This window comes from Dendropsophus ebraccatus, chromosome 7, assembly GCF_027789765.1.
Source record: "Dendropsophus ebraccatus isolate aDenEbr1 chromosome 7, aDenEbr1.pat, whole genome shotgun sequence".
Lineage (NCBI taxonomy): Eukaryota > Metazoa > Chordata > Amphibia > Anura > Hylidae > Dendropsophus > Dendropsophus ebraccatus.
The window spans coordinates 27,390,236-27,411,936 of record NC_091460.1 but is presented as its reverse complement, the minus strand read 5'-3'; the positions used below and the strand labels follow the sequence as shown (position 1 = coordinate 27,411,936).

At 42.8% G+C, this 21,701-nt stretch overlaps 1 protein-coding gene across 13 annotated transcripts in view; it reads left to right on the top strand.

Annotated features, from left to right (window-relative positions):
* The window catches only part of CTNNA2 (catenin alpha 2), a 1,387,623-nt gene that overhangs the window by 903,907 nt on the left and 462,015 nt on the right, over positions 1-21,701 (top strand). Inside the window, exon 1 of one of the 13 annotated variants that reach the window (XM_069977194.1) lies at positions 619-691. The exons of the other annotated variants lie outside the window; for them this stretch is intronic. Coding sequence (XP_069833295.1) covers positions 674-691 — 18 coding nt within the window. The 5' untranslated portion in view covers positions 619-673. Of the gene's footprint in view, positions 1-618; positions 692-21,701 lie in introns of those variants that run through there. 13 annotated transcript variants of the gene reach the window in all.

Here is a 21,701-nt window from a genome sequence, read left to right as displayed (position 1 = left end):
AACAATTATTAGCCTGAACAGCTGTAATCGGCCAAGTACAGCCGGTAATTGTTTGCTGTAATAGGGCCTTTAGATGCAACAGTAAAGACACCCACCTGCTCCTTTAGTGATGCCCTCTCATGAATACTAAGGCTGTCCCTCTTCAGAGGTATGGCCCCAGTATTTATTAGGGGTGTGATAAACGGGGAAGAGAGGAAGTCAGGAAAATTATGTTGAGGAGCAAGTCTCTGAAAAGTTTTGGCATTTTATTTAGGCATTAAAAGGTATTTTTAACTGTAAAACATGAAACCACCTTTTTTTTATTTAAAGGGTTGGCCACTTTATAGTAAAATAGTTTCAGTGTACAGTATTAGAAAGTGTACTCACTGTATATACTGACAACAGCACAATGTGTTCCTCATAGAGCTAACATCAGACTCCCCTCCTCCAGGATGTGCTGCCCTGCTCTTTTTTTGTTTCTGTCCATAAGATGGCCGACATGGAGGAGCATGTGACCTTGCCCCGCCCACAGTGTGCTCCATAGGCATACAGGCTCAGTAGTGGACACTGGGGGGCGGGACATGGTCACATTCTCCTCCATGCCAGCCATCTTATGAACAGTCTCACCACAGAGCAGGGCAGCCCAGGCTGGAGGAGGGGAGTCTGATTTTAGCTCTATGAGGTACACAGGGAGATGCTGCCAGTATATACAGTGAGTACACTTACTAATACTGTACACTGAACTATTTTACTATAAAGTGGCCAACCCTTTTAACTGTTTTCTAAAGTTGCAAACACTAAAGTCGCTAAACTCGTAAGCTTCAGCAGGTTCTTTGACTTTCTGAAGTGTATGGCGGTCTTCTGACTTTTCCCTCACGGAGTATCTTGGGGTAAAGAAGGGTTGGGCTTGTTAGTTTTCAACGGACCAAATTAACTGTTCTGGGGGAAATAAACTGCTGCCAACGCAGCCTGGCTGCAGCTTAACCTTTCCCTCTCTATAGGGGACACAAACATTTATAGGGGGAGATTCATCAAACATGGTGTAAAGTGAAACTGGCTCAGTTGCCCCTAGCAACCAATCAGATTCCACCTTTCATTTTGCAAGGAGTCTGTGAGGAATGAAAAATGGAATCTGATTGGTTGCTAGGGGCAACTGGGCCAGTTTCACTTTACACCACATTTGATAAATCTTCCCCTTGGTCTTGCTGAATGTTCATTTAATAAGGAGGTTGTGAGATATAAATGTCGGCCATCAGTTTTTGAAACTGTATAGACACCTAACTTAACCGAACTATTAGGATATTTGCACACTACAGAATTTGCACGGAAATTTCAAGTGTAGTGTACACCTACCCTAATACCAGAATAAGCATAATGTGGTCCGAATTTTATGGCAGATTATGGGTTATACATGTTATAGAAGTTATGGGTGATCACTAAGGATTACTACGTGCTGCTTTTAGGAGCACAGATTGACCCATGATACAAAAAAAAACTCTGAAAACTATTCCGTCAAAGCAATTTCCTTTTTTATTAGAGATCATGTGTATTATAAATTACAAAATTCGCCGCTTTCCATACCTGCTAAATATGTCACCGAATGTCTGATTCTCTCTGGAATAAGAAACTAAGTTTTCTACTCGGCGATAAAGTTGCACCATTTGTCAAGGTTTTAGCCGGAGGCTGATGCCGGAGCTCACCCTTCGCTCATCAGCCTGCCTGTCATTCTGGAAAACATATTGAAGCTCAGCTGGAAAGATTTAATAAAGTGCTTTCTAATCAATCACAATGTGATTAGGCTTGTATCACCATGTTGATATGATATTGACTTTTTTTTTGTGCCATCATAACAGAAAGCTGCAAAGGATTGCTTGACTTTGGTATGGCTTCAATCGCTCACTGATAGAAATACAAAGTATAACAAAGTTAAAAGTAAGATAGGAAATCATTTTAGGCTTTCTTTACACTCTTTCAGGTCTGTACAAGCGGTGGTACACATCCATAGGCCCTTATAGACCAAACAAATGGCAAATAACATCCTTTTGGCGTGTGCCTGGTAGAGATGATCGAACAGCTCTGATGTTCAGGTTCAGGTTCGGGTTCGTTCGAAATCGAACCATCGGCATTTGACTCCCGCTGCCTTCCCGTTAATGTGGGGAAAGTGGAGACAACTCTAGTAACGTCTAGAAAACAGGGATACAGTCTAGGTAATAAGCTCTATTCCTGTTTTCCAGATGGTACTTGGGCTGTCTCCACCTTCCCCATGGAACAGGAAGGTGGAGGGAGTCAAATGACGATCGTTCAAGTTCGAACCAACCTGAACATCAGGGCTATTCGATTATCTCTAGTGCCTGGTTGGTGTACCAATTCCTATATAGTAGGCCATTGGAAAATAAGTATACAGTGTAATTTTTGTTACCCTATATAGTATACACTAGCATACATCAAGACTATTTTTGGCATATATTGGAAGATTTACCCATTATGGACACCAAGAAGTGAACAGACCCTTACAATTAAGGATACAAAAAAAATGGCTGATAGATGCAGGCCCCACCTATCTCCTCTTTGCCCTCTCTGGATTTTTCCTACAACCAAGTTTGCTGTTTTTAACAAGTATTCCAGCTCCTGTGTAAAAATGATCATGCTGCTGGGCATCAGAGGGTAACACACTCACCTAGTCTGCTGTTCCCCCATAGTACCCATTGAACTATGTCTGATCCCCTGATCTTCTATCATTAGAGATGAGCATGGTCGAGGTGGATCTCTCGGAATTTGAATACGGGTGGTTGACAAAGTTGGTTGCACTCTTGGGCAAGACTGGGCACCCTTCACCCCTCTCCCCAGACTGGGCACCCTGTACCTCCTCCCCAGACCAGGCACCCTTCACCCTCCTCCCCACACTGGGCACCCCTGATTGTCCTCCCCTTCCCACACACCTGTGTTTTCTTTCTTCCTCCTCCATGGTGCAGTGTACATACAGGACCTGCGGTGACATCATAGTCACATGTCAAGGTCCTTCACCATCTTCACAGTAACTTTGCTGTACTGTCTCCTGGCTGCTGTTTAGCCCTGATTTGCGCAAAATCGATTTTGTGTAAATTATAGCTAAACAGCAGCCAGGAGACAATACAGTATGGGAAATACCTTTTTTGATCAAGTAAAAATCGTCTCCTGCCTCCTCACACTGACAGAGAACAGGACACTTCCAGGCTGCCTCATCCACTGTCATCCTTCTCTCTATGCTCCCTGTGATGTTGCCCCCCCCTGGTCTCTGTGCCCGGGGAAGCTGCCCCCCTTGCTACTCCCCTGGGTTGAGGTCCCACTTTAAATCACTCATCAGCAGAAATGTGATAGAGATGAGCTTGACTACAACCTATGGCTGTATTCCGGACTGTTCAAGACCCAATATACTGTATGAGTGAGAAGGAAGATCCAATGGTAAGGGCCACCACTGGATGGAGGTTTTTTTTTTGGATACTTTGTGCACTCTCAGTAATTTGTTCTGGTCTCCCCATGCACACGACATGACCAAACATGTGTGTGTGTGTGTGTGTGTGTGGGGGAGCTGTAGACCACAACAATAGGGTCATCTTTTGTGTCGGGAGGACATCACACAATACATACCCGCCTTACGCACAATACCCACTTACCACACTTTAGCTTGAGGTGTACGGGCACCTTTATTGAGGCATTATGTAGAACAATATTTAGGTACTGTCAAACGCTGAATTTTCTTTGCTATTTGCTCTTCTCTTATTAAAATCATCTTCTGCCGTGGGCCTCCACAGACCTTAATCTGGCCCTGGCTGGAGGCTATGCAAATGATAGGATTCATTAGCTGTAAGAATTAAGAAGACGCCAGGCCTCCTTCCTCCCGGCGTATTAGCATTTTCTCTGTACCTGCAGTTTCTGGCAGCTCTTAAGTCTTTGTTGTAATATGTGGAGTCTCCCAGTAGATCAGTAACTGCAGGTCCCCTGTATATGCTTATAAAGTGCTGTCTATTAATCTGTGCTCTGTCTGACTTCTGCGGGTCATGTCTGTGTAATGCAATAATGTGATTGACAGACATTTTATTAAAAGGATTTTAATTAAGTGACTCAGTAAAGTCTGTCACACCGCTGTTTCTTTTTTTCTCTCAGTATAAAAAAGGAGAATCGATAGATTTTCACTGCATGATTGCCGGGCTGAAGTGAATATTAGGAGAGGTTATTTCCTATGCAGGGTTACAATGTGATTGACTAATGGTACATACAGTGGGATTGACTAATGTTCTGAGCAGACACCACAGAAAGGGGATGGAACAGTACAGCGACAAAATTAAGGTGGTTCGGTAACGGAGGCGGCCAGTCGGCTGTGTGGAGGAGAGAGCAGGATGACAGCAGAGCAGGGAGAGACTGAGGGCACGTGCACACTGCGGAATGGTGGCGGGCGCGCACGTCTCCATCCATGTCATAGACTCCATTCTATAAACACATTCATTCTTTGGACGTAGGGTGGAATCCATCCGTGCATAGAATGGAGTCTATAACACAGGCGGAGACACGCGCGCCCGCCACAGTCCGCAGGAGGGTGCGAGCTGTGGAATTCTGCAGAGAACACGTGCCCTAACAGAGTGATATAGGGACAGAGAGGAGAGGAATGGCGGAAATTGGATGAGTGACTGGCTGATTGGTTGCTTTTTTTTTTATTTTTATTTTCCGATTTTTGACACTTTTACAGCAATATGCTTTAACAAAATTGCCCTTCTGTAATAGTCCCAGTATTGTAGCTACTATAGATTTGGCTGTTTTGATGAAATTAGTTAAAATTCGATTCAGAAATCTTAATGAGTTTGACCAAAAATTTGCAAAGCTTGTGAAACTAATTTCTGGCTACTTCGCTCATTTCTAATATATATATAGAAATATATTACATATACATATATGTAGCATTCAGAAAGTTTTAAGACTCGTCACCTTTGTCCCATTTTATTATGTTGCAGGCTTAAATTGGCTGGGTTCACACTACGTATATTTCAGTCAGTATTGTGGTCCTCATATTGCAACCAAAACCAGGAGTGGATTGAAAACACAGAAAGGCTCTGTTCACACAATGTTGAAATTGAGTGGATGGCCGCCATATAATGGCAAATATTTGCTGTTATTTTAAAACAACGGCTGTTATATTGAAATAATGGCCGTTATTTACTGTTATATGGCGGCCATCCACTCAATTTCAACATTGTGTGAACAGATCCTTTCTGTGTTTTTAATCCACTCCTGGTTTTGGTTGCAATATGAGGACCACAATACTGACTGAAATATACGTAGTGTGAACCCCTTAGGCTAAATAAAAAAAAAGATTCAAAAAGTCTCCATCGTTCTGCACTCAATACCCAATTTATTGAACAGGGAAAACCAAAATAAGTACATAATTATTCAGACCGTTTACTCTTACTTTTACTAATACTTATGTAAAGCCCCTTTGGCAGTGATTCCAGTCTTCTCGGCTATGAGACCACAAAGTTAATATTCCTGGATTTGGGGATGTTCAGCCCTTCTTCTCTGCAGATCATCTCACATTCTGTCTGATTGGATTGGGCCATCAGTAAAGCCATTGTCAGTAGAGATGAGCAAATTTTTCAAAAGTTCGGTTGGCAGGTTCGTCAAGCTTTTACGCAAAGTGGATTAGCTACAGTGTAAGTGACCCCAATGGGCCTAGGTCAGAAAGTTAAAGGTGGTCACACCAGCATCACTCTTTTGGACCCAGTAGTGCCAGTTGATAGTGGAAAAAGTAGCAGCGCTCTCTTGGACCCAGTAGGGCCAAGAACAGTCAGTTGATGATAGAAGTAGTACGAGCACTCTCTTGGACCGAGTAGGGCTTAGAACAGTTACTTGAAGGTGGCAACACCAGCATTACTCTCTTGGACCCAGTAGGGCCCAGGACAGCCAGTTGACGGTAGAAGCAGTAGCAGTACTCACTTGGGGACATTAATGTAAATACTGGTCTGCATCGCTCTAGGGGATCTTACATCTTTTCATCAGAGCAAACTTTTTCATCAATTTTCTGCACAGCAGGTCTTCTACAGCCTCCACTCCCTACACCCACGAGTGTGCCCGTTACCCTACAACTGTATCCTTGTCCTCTGGGCCACTTTTGGTAGGTACTAACCACATCCCATATAACCTTCTACTTTGGAGATGCTCAGGCCCAGTGTTCACCATTTGGCCTTTGTCAGAGTTGTTCAGCCCCTTAATCTCACCGACTTTTCCTGCTTCCAGCACATAAACTTCAAGAACTGACTGTTGAAATGCTGCCCAATATATGCAGTCCTAACAGGTGCTATTGCCATGATTTACCCATTGTTGACCCTTCTGGTCAGTATGCTTATGGGGCTAATGAAATATTAAAGAAGTTTTATAGGATTAAAAAAAAAAAAAAAATAGTGGTGCCCAGTACCGGCCTAAAATGGGGAAAAAAAAATCTGGACTTCATCAGCACCTCTTCTTTACTATTAAATTTTCTCTGCTTCATGTACAGTATGGCTGGAATACATATGTTCTGTTATGTACTGTTGTTTGGTCTTTGTTGGCCTAGTTTAAAGAGGATGTACCACCAGGTACATCCTCTTTAACCTGAACCCACCTATCGAATGGTGGCGGCATGGGGAAGCCGGTGCCGCGGTCCATTTTTCGGACCGAGGCCCCGTTCCTGTGCACGGCGCCGTTCTATGCACGGGAAACGGCCGCTGCTCGAGCACTGGAGGCCGGCCGGCCCGCCCCCAGTGGGAGGGAATTCCCTCCCCTGTATGACGCGGCTCCCTTAGAATGAACGGAGCCGCGTCATACAGGGGAGGGAAATCCCCCCCCCACTGGGGGCGGGCCGGCCGGCCTCCAGTGCTTGAGCACCGGCCGGTTCCCGTGCATAGAACGGCGCCATGCACGGGAACGGGGCCTCGGTACGAAAAAAAACAGACCACGGCACCGGCTTCCCCGTGCCGGCGCCATTCGATCAGTGGGTTCAGGTTAAAGAGGATGTATCAGGTGGTACATCCTCTTTAAGGTTGTGGTTGTTAAGCTTAGAAAATGTTAATAAAAATTAAAATGAGGCAAAAAAAACAACAACTTTTGTCCACCACTAAACTCTCCGCCCTTTTACCAGTGCACCCCACTCAGCCTGCTGCAGCCAATCACAGGCCTCGGCAGTCTTGCACTCATGTTGGCGTTTTTCTAGCCTATCGCCGTCATTTATTGTATTTTTAAAGTCCTTAAACATTTTAAAGAAAGGTGAAGGTGAACAGATAATGCATCTCCAAATGGAGCCGATCTGAATGTGTCTGCTTTGTGTGACGGCTTCATAGCCGGATGTGCTTCACCTCCGGAGGCTGAAGGGTTACGCTCTACCTCTCTCCCTGGTTGGAAATTTTAATGCGGTAGTTTTGATCTTCCTAAAACTGTTCTTTTATTCCGCATCGGAGTAAAAATCACTCTTCTGCTGCCTACTGATTCCCCTTCTCCTAAGATGGCCCCTGGGTTTTCCTTCTAGCTGGGAGCCAATCGGCGCTCCTCCACTAACAGTCTGCACTGGCGGCCTCGTGCGTTTGACCTTTGCTGTCAGTAATCACTTCAAGTATTTCTTGAAGTAAGGTACTCTCCTGGGTAAAACGGCACGGGTACTGCGGTAACTGGTTTACACAGGGAGCCAAGTCCTGCGGAATCTCTCATTAGATTCATGTCACAGATCACTAATAGACAGTCTAAACATTTACACCACAGACCCGATGTGTATTTAATACGAGTACTGTCAGGATACGGTGATGTGCAAGCGACTTTATGCAGAGCAAACGCTCATATGTTTTCAGGAAGACATACTGCTATAGTCGAAATATAGCTTTGCCGATTTTGGCATGTTTTGTGCAGGTTTACGTTGAACCACTTAAAGGGATTATCCAGCGAAAATCTTTTTCTTTCAAATGAACTGGTTTCATAAAGTTATATAGACTTGTAATTTATTTCTATTTAAAAAATCTCAAGTCTTCCCATATTTATCAGCTGCTGTATGTCCTGCAGGAAATTGTGTTTTCTTCTGCCGTCTGCCGCCACCTCTGTCCGAGATAGGAACTGTGCAGAGCAGTAGAAAATCCCCATAGAAAACCTCTCCTGCTCCGGACAGTTCCTGACATGGACAGAGGTGGCAGCAGAGAGCACTGTATCAGATTGGAAAGAAAACACCATTTCCTGCAGGACAAACAGCAGCTGATAAGTACTGGCAACATTGAAATTTTTAAATAGAAGAAAATTACAAATCTATATAATTTTCTGGAACCAGTTGATTTCAAAGAATATTTTTGCTAGATAACCCCTTTAAGAGGCAGTAATTTTTTTTTCTCTTTTTTTTTCTCTCAAATAAACTGGTGCCAGAAAGTGAAGGTTGTAATTTACTTCTATTAAAAAATCTTAAGTCTTTCAGTACTTCTCAGCTGCTTTATGCCCTATATGTATGTCTATGACATACAGCAGCTGATAAGTACTGGAGATTTTTCTTTTTTTAACAGAAATAAATTACAAACTCTGGCACTTTCTGACACCAGTGGATTTAAAAAAAAATAAAAAATTTACCCAGCGTTCATTAAGGATACTTATTCTAGGCTACCACCTTTTTAGAATTGTCTACTTTACGTCTCCCAAGCAGAGATTGCGGGAGACATCTGGGCCCTTGCTGTATTTACCAGGAATGAAGAAACCTGGTTTCACTGTTACATGTACACCGGTACATGCAGGGAGATGCACACAATGTGGCTCCTCTCCCTGCTCTGTGTCTATGACACCTGGAAGACCACATAGACTTGCATTGGGAGTCCAGCCAGGAGAGAATGTGATAGGTGTAGACTTCTCCCGCTCAATCTCAGGATCATTTGAGGTCTGAACATTGAGACCCCGACTGAAAACATTTTTTGATATGTCTCTATGACACCAATAGTTATTAATGACAATTACACTTTAAAAAGGGTTGTTGAGCAAAAATCTTTTTCTTTCAAATAAACTAGTGTCAAAAAAGTTATAGATTTGTAATTTATTTCTATTAAAAAATCTCGAGGCTTGCCATACTTATCAGCTGTTGTATGTCCTGCAGGAAGTGGTGTATTCTTTCCAGTCTGACACGGTGCTCTCTGCTGCCACCTCTGTCCATGTCAGGAACTGTGCAGAACAGGAGACATTTTCTATGGGGATTTGCTACTGCTCTAGACAGTTCCTCCCATGGACAGAGGTGGCAGAGTGGAGAAAATACACCACTTCCTGCAGGACATACAGCAGCTAATAAGTACTGGAAGCCTTGAGATTTTTTAAATAGAAATAAATTACAAATCTATATATCTTAAATAGAAGTAAAAAAAAAAATATATATATATATATATATATATATATATATATATATATATATATATAAATATATACTATATATATATATATATATATATATATATATATATATATATATATATATATATATATATTATAACTGTCTGAAACCAGTTGATTTGAAAGAGGAAAAAAAGATTATTTAAAAAATAATACAATTAAAATTATTACAATTATTAAAATAAAGTAAGCAAGGTTGCTGCACTGGGGAAAAACAGTTCTCTTTGTGACAACTTGTACTGAGTGAGTTTCTACCATGTAGACGATCCTTGGCTCAATGTGCTGTCACCAAAGCTATAAGAAATCTATCCAATTCTATGTTAAAAGATTAGTTCCTGTGTTCTTTATTGAAGGCAATGAGTGATACCGACGCTGTATGGAGCTTCTATCATCTTCCCGTCTGCGTGGGTTTCCTCCCACACAACAGAAATATACTGATAGGTTAAATAGTTTCCTATGAAACTTTGTTTGTAGGTAATAAGTTTGTGAACCCGATTAGGACTACTGGGAGCGATGACAATCTGTGTACAACATTGGGGAATATGTTGTCACCGCATAAGTAGTGAGAAACAAACACATATATAATCCCTGCCATACCATATGAGCAGTATAACTGAGGTTTACTACTGTCATGTCAGTACCGAGTGCCACTAGTATATGGTATATGGTAAAATGGTAAAAATATACCAGATAGGTCCAATAGAAAAGCATCAGTATTCATCTGGAAGGAAATTATAGGCCTATGGTTGTTGTATTACACCTTCAGCTCTGTAATTTAGTATTAGTGTTGGTACGTTCATTAACATTAAAGGGGAACTCCAGCAAAAGTTACCTTTTTTAATTCAACTGGTGTTAGAAAGTTATATAGATTTGTTAGTTACTTTAATTTTAAAAAATCTCAAGTCTTCCATTACTTATCAGCTGCTGTATGTCCTGCAGGAAGTGGTGTATGCTTTCCAGTCTGACACAGTGCTGCCATCTCTGTCCATGTCAGGAACTGTCCAGAGCAGTCCAATCCCCTGCTCTGGACAGTTCCTGACATGGACAGAGGTGGCAGCAGAGAGCACTGTGTTAGACAGGAAAGAATACACCACTTCCTGCAGGACATACAGCAGCTGAAAGACTTTTTTTGAAATAAAAGTAACTTACAAATCTATGTAATTTTTGTAACTTTCTGGTACCAGCAAACCTATATAACCACTTTCTATACTCTGGGACTCAAACTATGTTTGCATTACAGTATATGGATGGTCGTGCAATACTATTTTTCTCCTGAAGTGGAAATGTCTGACTATTTATGGCTTTTTTCAGGAAAATCAGCAGTTTGATGAAACAACAAGGTTAATTTTTTTTAATGGAAATCCTTGATATCCTTCACTCGCAATACCAAGATCGGCCACTTGGTGGACTGTTAATTGGTAACAGTAATCAATAGGCAGTTTGTGCATTTTAGAACTTCCTTGAGTTCAGTAAAAGGGGTTATCTCATAAAGACAACCCCTATCCACATGCCTTATTATGGCTTATGGAAATTATAGAGAAGGTCTGCTGCTTTGGTCCCTTCCTCTCCTCTATAATCTACAATACATCACACTAATATTCAAACACCTCAGATTCTGTTGGACTCTTTGCATTACAGTACATGGATTGCCAATTTTTATTACTATTGACCTCCTGCAGTAGAGATGACTAGCTCCTCTGTTGGATGAGGCATCCACTTCAATTTTTCTGATAAAAACTAGTGATATTTTTTACTTGCAATACCAGGGTTTACCACTGGGTTTGCTGCTAATAAAACACATATCTTAAATCCACAGTAATCACTGGGCACATCATGTAGGTACATGTAATGCAATGGTACACAGTGTAACCTAGTGGTACAAATAGGTACTGCAATAAGTATTTTGAAATAAGATGTTGTGTGATATAAAAGAATAAAAGATAGGATGTTAGATAGGGCTTGCTGTGTGCTAGATCTGTACAATCACATGCAGCATGTTGTTTGTGAGGATAATGTTAATATCCAGCAGATGTGACCTGAATTGGGTTTCCATAGTTCCCTCCTGGGTCAGTTCTTCAATAAAAGTTGTCATAGTGATGTCACAGTATTTCTCAACTCCGGAGTACATGAACACCAGGCAGTTCTGTGTTACGAAGACGAAGTCCATGTCTATAGAATGTGGACAGCAAATCCACAGGATCTATTTTATTAACATGACCCATCTTATATAGTAAGAATCATTTATACTATACACTCTGGGGATGGTCTGGGCTCAGATTTTCCCATAGTTTTTCCTCAGAGTTTGTTGTTTCTTTCTTCTTTCTTTCTTCTTTCTTCTTCTTCTTTCTTCACACTGTGCAGTCCGTTTAACGTATACGTTTTTAAATGGTTACTTTTAACGTACGGGGAGAACCACATTTTTGTGTACACAAAAAAAAAAAAAAAAAACACCCGTTTTGATCCATTTATTAGATGTATATCATGTAAGTCAATGGAAAAACAGATCCAAACATATTGTACACAATTGCATCCCCCCTCCCCGGCCATAAAAAGTATACATTAAACGGATTGCAAAAAACGCAGTGTGAACCCAGCCCTACCTGTGTTTGGTTTCTGTTGGTCATCCTCTTTAAGTAATATAATGTATGGGTCACCATTTTAATCACCTCTGCAGCTCTGTCCTTGTCCATAGGCAGATTTGGTCACCAGATGGCAGAACTGGACTTCACCTATAGCATGCGCCTTTTTAGGGTTCTAACTGTGATGACAGGTGTCAGATACCCCCAGGACTTATCATGACACTAGTGAACGCAGGAGGGAAGCTGACAATTACAAAACCAGAAGAGAATACAGGGGTCAGTGCTACCTAACTATTCCCTAATCTCTCCCAAGAAATATTCCCTGTAGTCTAACCTATCACCTATCAATGTTCCTATGGAAACCCTGGACTAACTCTCTCTAGCAGAACCCCGGACCTAGAGCAGTGATGGGGAACCTTTTTCCAGTCGAGGGCCAATTGGGCATTTATAAAATCATTCGAGGGTCATACACTACACAGCTGCTGCACTCAATCTTATACTATGTGCGGCAGTGGTGTATCGTGGGTTAAACCCCCACAATGCTTGTAGTATTGTAGTTAGTCTCCAATGATGGCTAGTTTTGTAGTTAACCCCTGATGCCCGTAACTCCTAACCACTAGTCGTAATCCTGGTAGACCTAGTAAACCCCCAGCAATGCCCCTGATAGCCATAGGTAACAGTGCTCATAGTAGCCATAGTTAACCTCCAGTGATGCCCCCAGTAGCTTAGTAACCCCAGGTGATGCCCCCAGTAGCCATTGCTAACCCCCAGTGATGCCTCTGTCACGTGATGCCCCTTCGTTAAACCCCTACCAATGACTCTGGTGTTGCAGTTAACCCCCAATGATGCCTCTCGTAGCTGTAGTTAACCCCTAGTGATGCCCCTGGTAGTCTGTGCCAAAGAAAAAAAAAAGAAAAAAAAACTTTTGGGTCCTTTTCTCTCTCCTGTAGTCTATGCTGGTCCTGTCTTGCGGGCGGCGCAAAATGAAATCATGGCATTGTGTTCTGAGAAAGAAGATGTGCAATGTGCTTACAGGAGCCCACACGAACAGCACCCTCCTGTGTCTGGCGTCCGCCACTCTCAATGTTATACTGTTTGTGGTGCCTGCTGGACACAAGAGAGCAGCAGGCCACATAAGAATATCTCAGGGTCGGATGTGGCCCTCAGGCCAGAAGTTGATCTAGAGAAACAAAACAAAACTACAGTAGCTTCTATATGCAAATATCAAGATTACGCAAACAATATCTAGGTAATACAAAACGGGCTGGATATCCAGCTCAGCCAATCAGTGCACTGCCCCGCCGCAACGCACTGATTGGCTGAGCGGGACGTCCAGACGTCGGGAGCCCCCGAAGCAAGCCAGAGCATGGAGCAGGTACAGCATGCGCCTGCCAGTGGGGGGTTAACGGGTGGCATTTACATACAGCGGGATGTCAATCCCGCTTCGAGTATGTCTTCTCACTCAAAATGAATGACAAGGTATCCAAAGCGGATTTCGTTGCGAATTCGTGAAGCTACCCTTAAACAGTTTTAGAGCTCCCGGCATCATTATGAATGATGATGCTGTTAGGTCAGAATTCCGGTCCGTAGTGCATAATCTGTGCTCGGACCGTAATTACAGATAGCCCTTTTATTCTTGTTTGGGGTTTGCATAAACTCTGCCACTAATCCAGTCCACTCGGGCTCTTCAAAAATTGCCTACAGAGGTGGGTGGTCTCATGAGGAATGTCCTCCTCCTTTAAGGCCCCATTCACACGATCCGCGCCACGACCCCCTCCTGTCACAAAAAAATAGGTTATGTCTAGAGGAGGATTGTGGCACGGACCCCCCCCCCCCCCAAAAAGAAATGCCAGGCCCTCCCCCCCTCGCCACCCGGCAGCAGAGATGGTAGGAACGCATAATCTGACAACTACTCGGGGGGGGGGGAGGAATAGGCCAGCAGTTTATGAGCTCCTGTCATCTCTTCTTGCGGGGGCGGCAGGGGAGCTACACTTTTATCGCAGGATCCAAGTTGTGATCCTCCTCCACACTAGGACATGTCCAGGGCAGATCGCAGTGGGGGTCGCGACACAGATCGTGTGAATGAATTGATTTGAATGGTTCCTAAAATTGCCCATGGTCCTGGATCCGCGACCATGGACAATTTCACGGAGCGTGTGAATGAAGACTAACTAGAGATTCTGTAGCACAAAGTATCTACTGTATTGGTTGTTATCTAATGTTGACGTTGATGGAGATCATATACCAAACATGTCCGTTCTATTTTTTTTTTTTTGCTTTCTACCACAATCTAGCGTTGGACTGGTCCAATAGGGGACAGTAAGCACATAAGAATGTAGGAAGGTTAGCTTAGATTACTACTGTATGTGAATAAATAGCAACATTCAAATCAAACACTGAAGACCATCAAGGCGAATTCCTGGAAACTCCATTAAATCTCCTAATCTAGACAAGAATCCTATTACAACCTATTTGAAGTGTAAGCTCTTCAGGCTAAGTGCTAAGTAATGAATGTTTTCAAAGTTTCTTTGTTCCCTGGCTTTGTAGCTAGTGCTTCCCATTTCCATCAAATGATATGCAGATAGACATCACATAATATAACCCCCTGAAGTAGAGATGAAAACCACAGAGCTGTATTAATACAGATCAAATAGCCCTAGAGAATAGGCAGAACAGCCGGGACCGGGCTTGAGTTTTCTTCAAGCCTTTTTACATTGACAATTCACTCCAAAATTAGTGCTGATTAGTGAACCCACCCCGGTATGTAAGCTCTCCGAAATAGCTTGTTCTGGATCAGGAATCAGAAAAGCACAGCAAAATAATAGAAAAAAATGAAGAGGAAACTATTGTGTTATATGACTGGCAAGAAAGCTAATTTTCTCCAACAAAGAAACTCATTAAGCATGTAGTCACATTTTGAATTGCAAATGTCATCTTTGAAAGATTATTACATATATTTTGGAAGCTGCTTTCTTTCTACCTTCACACCAGCTGTAAGCCCAGGTTGTGCATACAAGTTTCTGAAAGGCTTCCAGCTTTGACTTGATTATTTGGATAATCACCGAGAGGCGGTTTCAGTGACTTAAACCTCAAAAATGTCGCTGGTAAGAATAGGAAAGAGTTAAAGGGGTTATCCGGCGCTACAAAAACATGGCCACTTTCTTCCAGAGACAGCACCACTCTTGTCTCCAGGTCAGGTGTGATTTGCAATTTAGCTCTATTCACGTCGATGGAACTGAGTTACGGAACTCCACCTAAACTGGAGACAAGAGTGGTGCTGTCTCTGGAAGAAAGTGGCCATGTTTTTGTAGTACTGGATAACCTCTTTAAAAGGCTGGCCTGACCTACTTGAAAGGCTACGATTCAATTACAGTGGTTGCCTCCATCTAGTGGTTCGCCAGATGTAGCAAAACAATGAAGAGCATGCCGGAAAATGTGTTTTTACAACAGTTGGGGAGACACATAGCAGAGACCATTAAAGCCTTCTGCTATTCTATCACGCTAGCAAAGGATGGTTCGAACCTGCCGAGGTTCGGGTTCGTACGAACCTGAACTCTCGGCAATGATTCCCGCTGTCCTCCACCTCCGTGGAGAGGGTGGATAAAGCGGGAAGACCGCCTGGAAAACTGGGATACAGGCTGTGGCTGTATCCCGGTTTTCCAGGCGGTCCTCCCGCTGTATCCATCATCTGCACAGAGGTTTAAGACAGCGGGAATCAAGGTTCGTACGAACAGGTAGGTTCGGACCATCCCTAGCGCTAACAACTTCTTGATACATGTTTCGAAAGTATCCCTTCGAGACATGGAGGGGTTGGTCTGCTTCTCGACCATAATGTGGTTAGGGTAAGTGTGCACTACGGAATCCACTCAGATAACTTCCAGTGGATTCTGCTGCTCCCCCACCCCTACCCCCACACTCCTGCTTGAATTTGCACCTGTCCCATAGGCTCTATTCAATGCCCAGGCAGATTCCCCCGTCTGCCCAAAGAATTGTCATGTCAAGTCTTTGGGTGGACGGCAGAATCTGCCTGAGCATAGAATGGAGCCTATGAACGGATGGAACTTTCAGCGGGAGCGCGCAACATAATCTGCTGGAAGTTATCTGTGCAGATTCCTTAGTGTGCACGTACCTTTACAGTGTGTCAGTCACCTACTCCTATCATTAAAGGGGTATATTCCAATCTTAGCTTTTATGTTCCATCCCCAGGATAGAAGATAGCAATCTGATCTGTGGATGTCCATCCGCTGGGACTCCTACAATCCCAATAATTGGTTACATAATTGGCCCTACTATGAAGAGACCGCAGCCATGCTCTATTCACTCTCTATGGTGTCGCCAAATATCTCAAGGTTCAGCAGATCGTTGATAGGCTGATCGTTTGCGTTTCAGCCTGTTGAAAGACAACGATCAGCTGACATTGTGCATGTCGGCTTATCATTGTCGTCTATTACACTAACCGGTTATCGGTTTTTCGGCCTATATCAGCCGAATACGGACGATAATCGTTTTGTGTAATAAGGCCTTAAAGGACAACTTCAGCCAAAATGTATTTTTTAATATGTTATTACTTAAGGAAAGTTAGACAAATTCCTAATGTACATTAATTATGGGAAATGCATATATAGTGCTATTTCCCTTAATTTAGTAGATCAGGAAGGCTTCTAATTCTCTCAAAAACCATGAGGTCACGAATCAGGTGTAATTCCCATGGAGTGTCCAGCAGGGGGCGCACTTTATGTAGAAGTCTACAGCACTGTATTGAAGTCTATGTAATGTAATGTAGTGTGATGCTATATTGATGCAGTACGTATATGGAATAATTTGAGGACAAGGAATTTGTCTAACCTTCCATAAGTAATAAACATTAAAAAATACTTTTGACCGGACTTCTCCTTCAAGTGCCCCTTCTACCAGAGCATTTATCTACACAGAACTTAAGTATTTACTCTAAACCTCCTCCAAAGAGATCTTCAGAAGGGCCATATGAGAAACACCTAGACTACCCCACCAGTCTCCACCTAAGGTTTGGCTGACTTTGCTCTTAGAAGCATGGGCTCCTTAGATCTTAAAGGGGTACTCCAGAGGGGGGGCACTTTTTTGCTGCGACCGAGGAGGAGGTGGCTGAGGGAAAAGACATCCACTCACCTCCCCGATTCCAGCGGTGGGTCCCGCATCGCTGCGCTCTGGTCCCCGGTTACATACATTTAAGTGCAAGGTTGGCCAGACGTGTTTAATGGTCCATCTGATTATGTGGCAGTTAGTATTCTGATTCAGATAATGCTGTGGGAAACAAGGATTGGGCATGTCTCATTTCAACTCTATAATTTTATTCTATAATTCATAAGATTGATAAACAGGCATTAGAGGTGTCTGACTTTGACTTAGGGCCCTATTACACGGGACGATTATCGTGCGAAAAATCGTTATATTGTTTGAATTTAAACGATAATCATTCTGTGTAATTGCAGGCAACGATCGAGAAATCGTTTGTATGTCGTTGATTTAGACCTGAACCTAAAATTATCGTTAATCGTTTGCTGTAATTCCACCTTCATTCGCTCAAGTTCCGCATTTATTCACTAATCGTTCAGTGTAATTTCACATTGTTAATTGTTTTGCTGGGATCAGAAGGAATAAATGATCATAGTAACGATCGCAGTAATGATCGTAGTAACGATTGTATCTAACGACCATCGTTCTGTGTAATATGGTGAACGATTTCAGGCTAATCATAAACAATCTAGTTTGCAATCGTCTATCGTTAATTGTTAAAAATCGCTCCGTGTAATAGGACCCTAACTCTCCTCCTGCCACGAGAATACAGGATTGCTCGGCTGATCTGTGTGCATGTATGTGTGGAGGGCAAGAGGAATACCAGTCCGACTTTCCCCACCATAGACCTCTAGGTTGTACACACTACACACGACAGACCACGCGGCAGCTATGGGGCCCATAAGGTGTAGGAGGCAGAAAAGCCCCAAATATATTTTCTATGGAGATTTTAAAGGGATTATCCAACGCTACAAAAACATGGCTACTTTTCCCCCTACTGTTGTCTCCAGTTCAGGTGCAGTTTGCAATTAAGCTCCATTTACTTCAATGGAACTGAGTTTCAAAACCCCACCCAATCTGGAGACAACAGTAGGGGCAAAGTGGCCATGTTTTTGTAGCGCTGGATAACCCCTTTTAATGGGAATAGGCGGCTCAATAGTGTGTAGAGGCCTGAAAGCGGCAATATTACCAAGTCGGGGGCAATTTTGTGTCATTATTTGATAAATGTGTATACTATTTTCAGCTTTTATACATATAATTTTTTATAGTTTTTTTGCAGGGGGGAGGCTGCAATATATCACTGTAATGGCATACAGTATCATCAGTAAAAATAGGCTGCATTACTTCTATGCTGCAGGGAGAAACTGTTACTTTTAGTACCGGATCCATCAGAATACATTAAAATATTTAATATGATAAATATTTAAATTTATTCCAATTAACTCACCCCTCAGGAGTCCTAGTTTCCTTTGACTTCAGGTAGAAGACCTAAAGCTTGGTGCTGAAGTGCGCTCCTCATCGGCTTTCATGATAATGTTGTCTACGTGATAATTAGTATTGAGCCGCCATTTATTATCTGATAGTAGAGGGAAGGCAGAGAATATAGCCACTCCTGGCATCTATGGAGTATAAAGTTGTGTATGGAGACCTGAGATTGGTGGGGGGAGGGGGTTTGTTTTAATTATTTATTTATTACATTTAGTAAAATGATCTTGAAATTCAATGTGGAGGTCGTAGGCATCAACTATAAGTCTCACAGGAAAGGATCCAATACATATCTACAAATTATTTTTTGAAGTTGTTCATCTCATCGTATGATATGTTTAAGGGGTAGTTCAGCAAAAAAAAAAAAAAAAAAATCTTGCAAATTGGTAACTGGTGCCAGAAAGTGCCAGGGATTTGTAATCTACTTCTATTTAATAATCTTGTCAGCTGCTGAAGTAGTATTATTTCTAGAGAGCAGGAGAGGTTTTCTATGGGGATTTGCTCTTGCTCTGGACAGTTCCTGAGATGAACAGAGATGGCAGCAGAGAGCACTGTGACAGAGTGGAAAGAATACACCACTTCCTGCAGGACATACAGCAGCTTAAAGTACTGAAACACTTGAGATTTTTTAATAGAAGTAAATTACAAATTTCTGCCACCAGTTGATTTCAAAGAAAACATTTATTTATATTTTTTGCTGAGCTGCCCCTTTAAACCAAGAGGAAAGATACTTGTACTTGTATTCTCCACCACATAACAATCCTTAGAACTCCCTTTTGGGTTGATACTTTGTTCTTCCCATAAATAACTAGACATACCCATTGTTAATGGGGTGTGACCCTACAAAGTTTAGGGTCAGATAGTATAGATAGGGGGCTTTTAGGGCCTAGTTCTTACTAGAATAACAGAAGAATAAGCCAATATAAACAACTATACCGGATACTGATAAAGCAGAGTATGTTTCTCTCCTAAATCCGAAGCATATGGAGGTAAGACCCCTATTACTTGTGTGTACCCTATTACCAGCTGTTGATACGAGGCCTTAGGGTAATTCTGCACATAAGGCAACTGTTGGCTGAGTGCTCAGCTATCTCTCTCAATCCCTCCAAACACATCAGGTCTTGGCTTGGTTGAACATGCATGTATTGTCAATAGGAATAGGAGATACAACCACTGCTAGACTCTGCAAGAACAAAAAGAACCACTGCAAGAACAAAAAGATTGGGCACTTAAGTCACTATCTATTGAACATCCCTCTCTGCCAACAGACGAGGTGAGGAATAGAAAGACGTTGGCTGGATGCGGAATTATATTCTTTTATTCTTGGGAGTAAACCATATGGTGGACTCTAAGCTATCCTTCCATTTGGTAAGCCCCCTGGTAAATCAGCTGGCAACCCGACCCTGCCAAAATAAGTGAGTTTAGAAGACTTGTGTTTACTGTTTGAGTGTAGTGTCGGACTGGGGTATCTGGGGCCCACCGGAGGAAATGATCCTGTGAGCCCACCAATGAAGAACCAGTGCGAAAAACATGTCAGTCAGTGTTAGTGCTGGTTCTAAGGCTGGGGGCCCACCAGAGGATCATCTGGTCCTCTGGTGGGCCAGTCCGACACTATGTGTGTGAATGGGAGGGGCTATATAGTGGTCAATAGTAGAAATACAACTTTAGGGGCATGTCTCCAATTTTATCGAAATGTATCAAAACATCATGGGGGACATTTACAAAGCGTCCGCCTGAGGCATACGCCAGGGAGAAGGTGCAGAATCACTCCTTCTCCCTGGCGTACGCCTCCCGTACACCCCGCTCACCCGATGGGCGGGCTGGGGTATCTTGAAGGGGCGTGACGAGGTGGGGAGGAGACGTATATCATGATCCAAATTTACACCTGGAAGCAGGTGTAGTTTTAGTACGCCGAGCGCAGGTTCGAGCGGCCGGACGACCGGATTCGCTAAGAGGCGTGCCTTACATAAGAATAGGGTTCTTGCCGGCTTCATAACCCCCCCCCCCCCCCTATGTATTGAAACGTTCAGTTTAACCGGAACAACTTGCTATAATGATAGCGTATCATGTTGTCCATAGAGTGAACAAACAATTGGTTATGTTAAGCAAATAGAGATAACGTGCTGAACATTTACAGTATACACCTGTATCATCTTCTACAATTCTAATCTCAGGGGGAAATCTTAATAGTATGGCTGCTATAAACAACCGACACTTCCAGGAAAGTATGTGCCATCAGAATTACATGAAAGTAAAGGAAGCCAACAATTTTATGTTAATAACTAGAGATGAGCGAGTAGTGAAATATTTGACTTTCGAGAATTCGAATCGAATAGGCACCGAGATTCGACTATTCGAACAAATATTCGATCCCATTATAATCTATGGGAAAAAAAATTCTCGTCACTTGGAAATCCAAATTTGACCACTTGGAGGTCACCAAGTCCCCCATGAAACCTCCCTAAACGATGCAAAGGCCCCCGGAATGACACTGGGACATTAGGGGGAGCATGCCTGGGTGCACCCAACACCCCAAAATCACAGTATAATACCACTCTCAGCAGTTGCGAATGAAAAATATTTGCGAACGCTTCACAAATGTTTACGGCAATGTTCACACATTTCCTTCGTATTTCTTGCGCAGGGTTACATACATGATTCCAATGTGCGTCACGTTATTCGCGTGTATCACGCATCATGCTGTACAAACGTTACGGGAACAGTATGTATGACATGCCTTTTACTAGGCAACTGGCACAATAGGTATAACATTTACGTGCCCTTAGTGGGCTAAACCAGGGACACTATAAGTCACTTGTACACACAGGGTACTGGAATGAATACACCTGCTGATGCTGATGCTGCTGTTGTATCATCTATTTCTTAGCACTGAGAAGTGCTTTGGATTCAAAGATGACTTTTTTGCTGTATTTTAGCCCAGAAAAGGACTTTTGGGTTCTGTAGTAAGCCTGCCTAACCAAAGTGCTACTAAAACATAGATCTTTCCCCGGCTAGGTTGAAAGCTCATCTGCAGTCGAGAGGCGGAAGTCAACTATTAAATATTCAAGATCATGTGGTTCAGCCATCCAATGAGGGTAGACGCCGTTTTCGCGCTGTGTGCGTACTCCCAGGGTCCCTCATGACCTCCCTGCATGGTGATTGAATAAAAAAAAAGCGCCAACTGCGATGGGTGGGCTTTCGAAT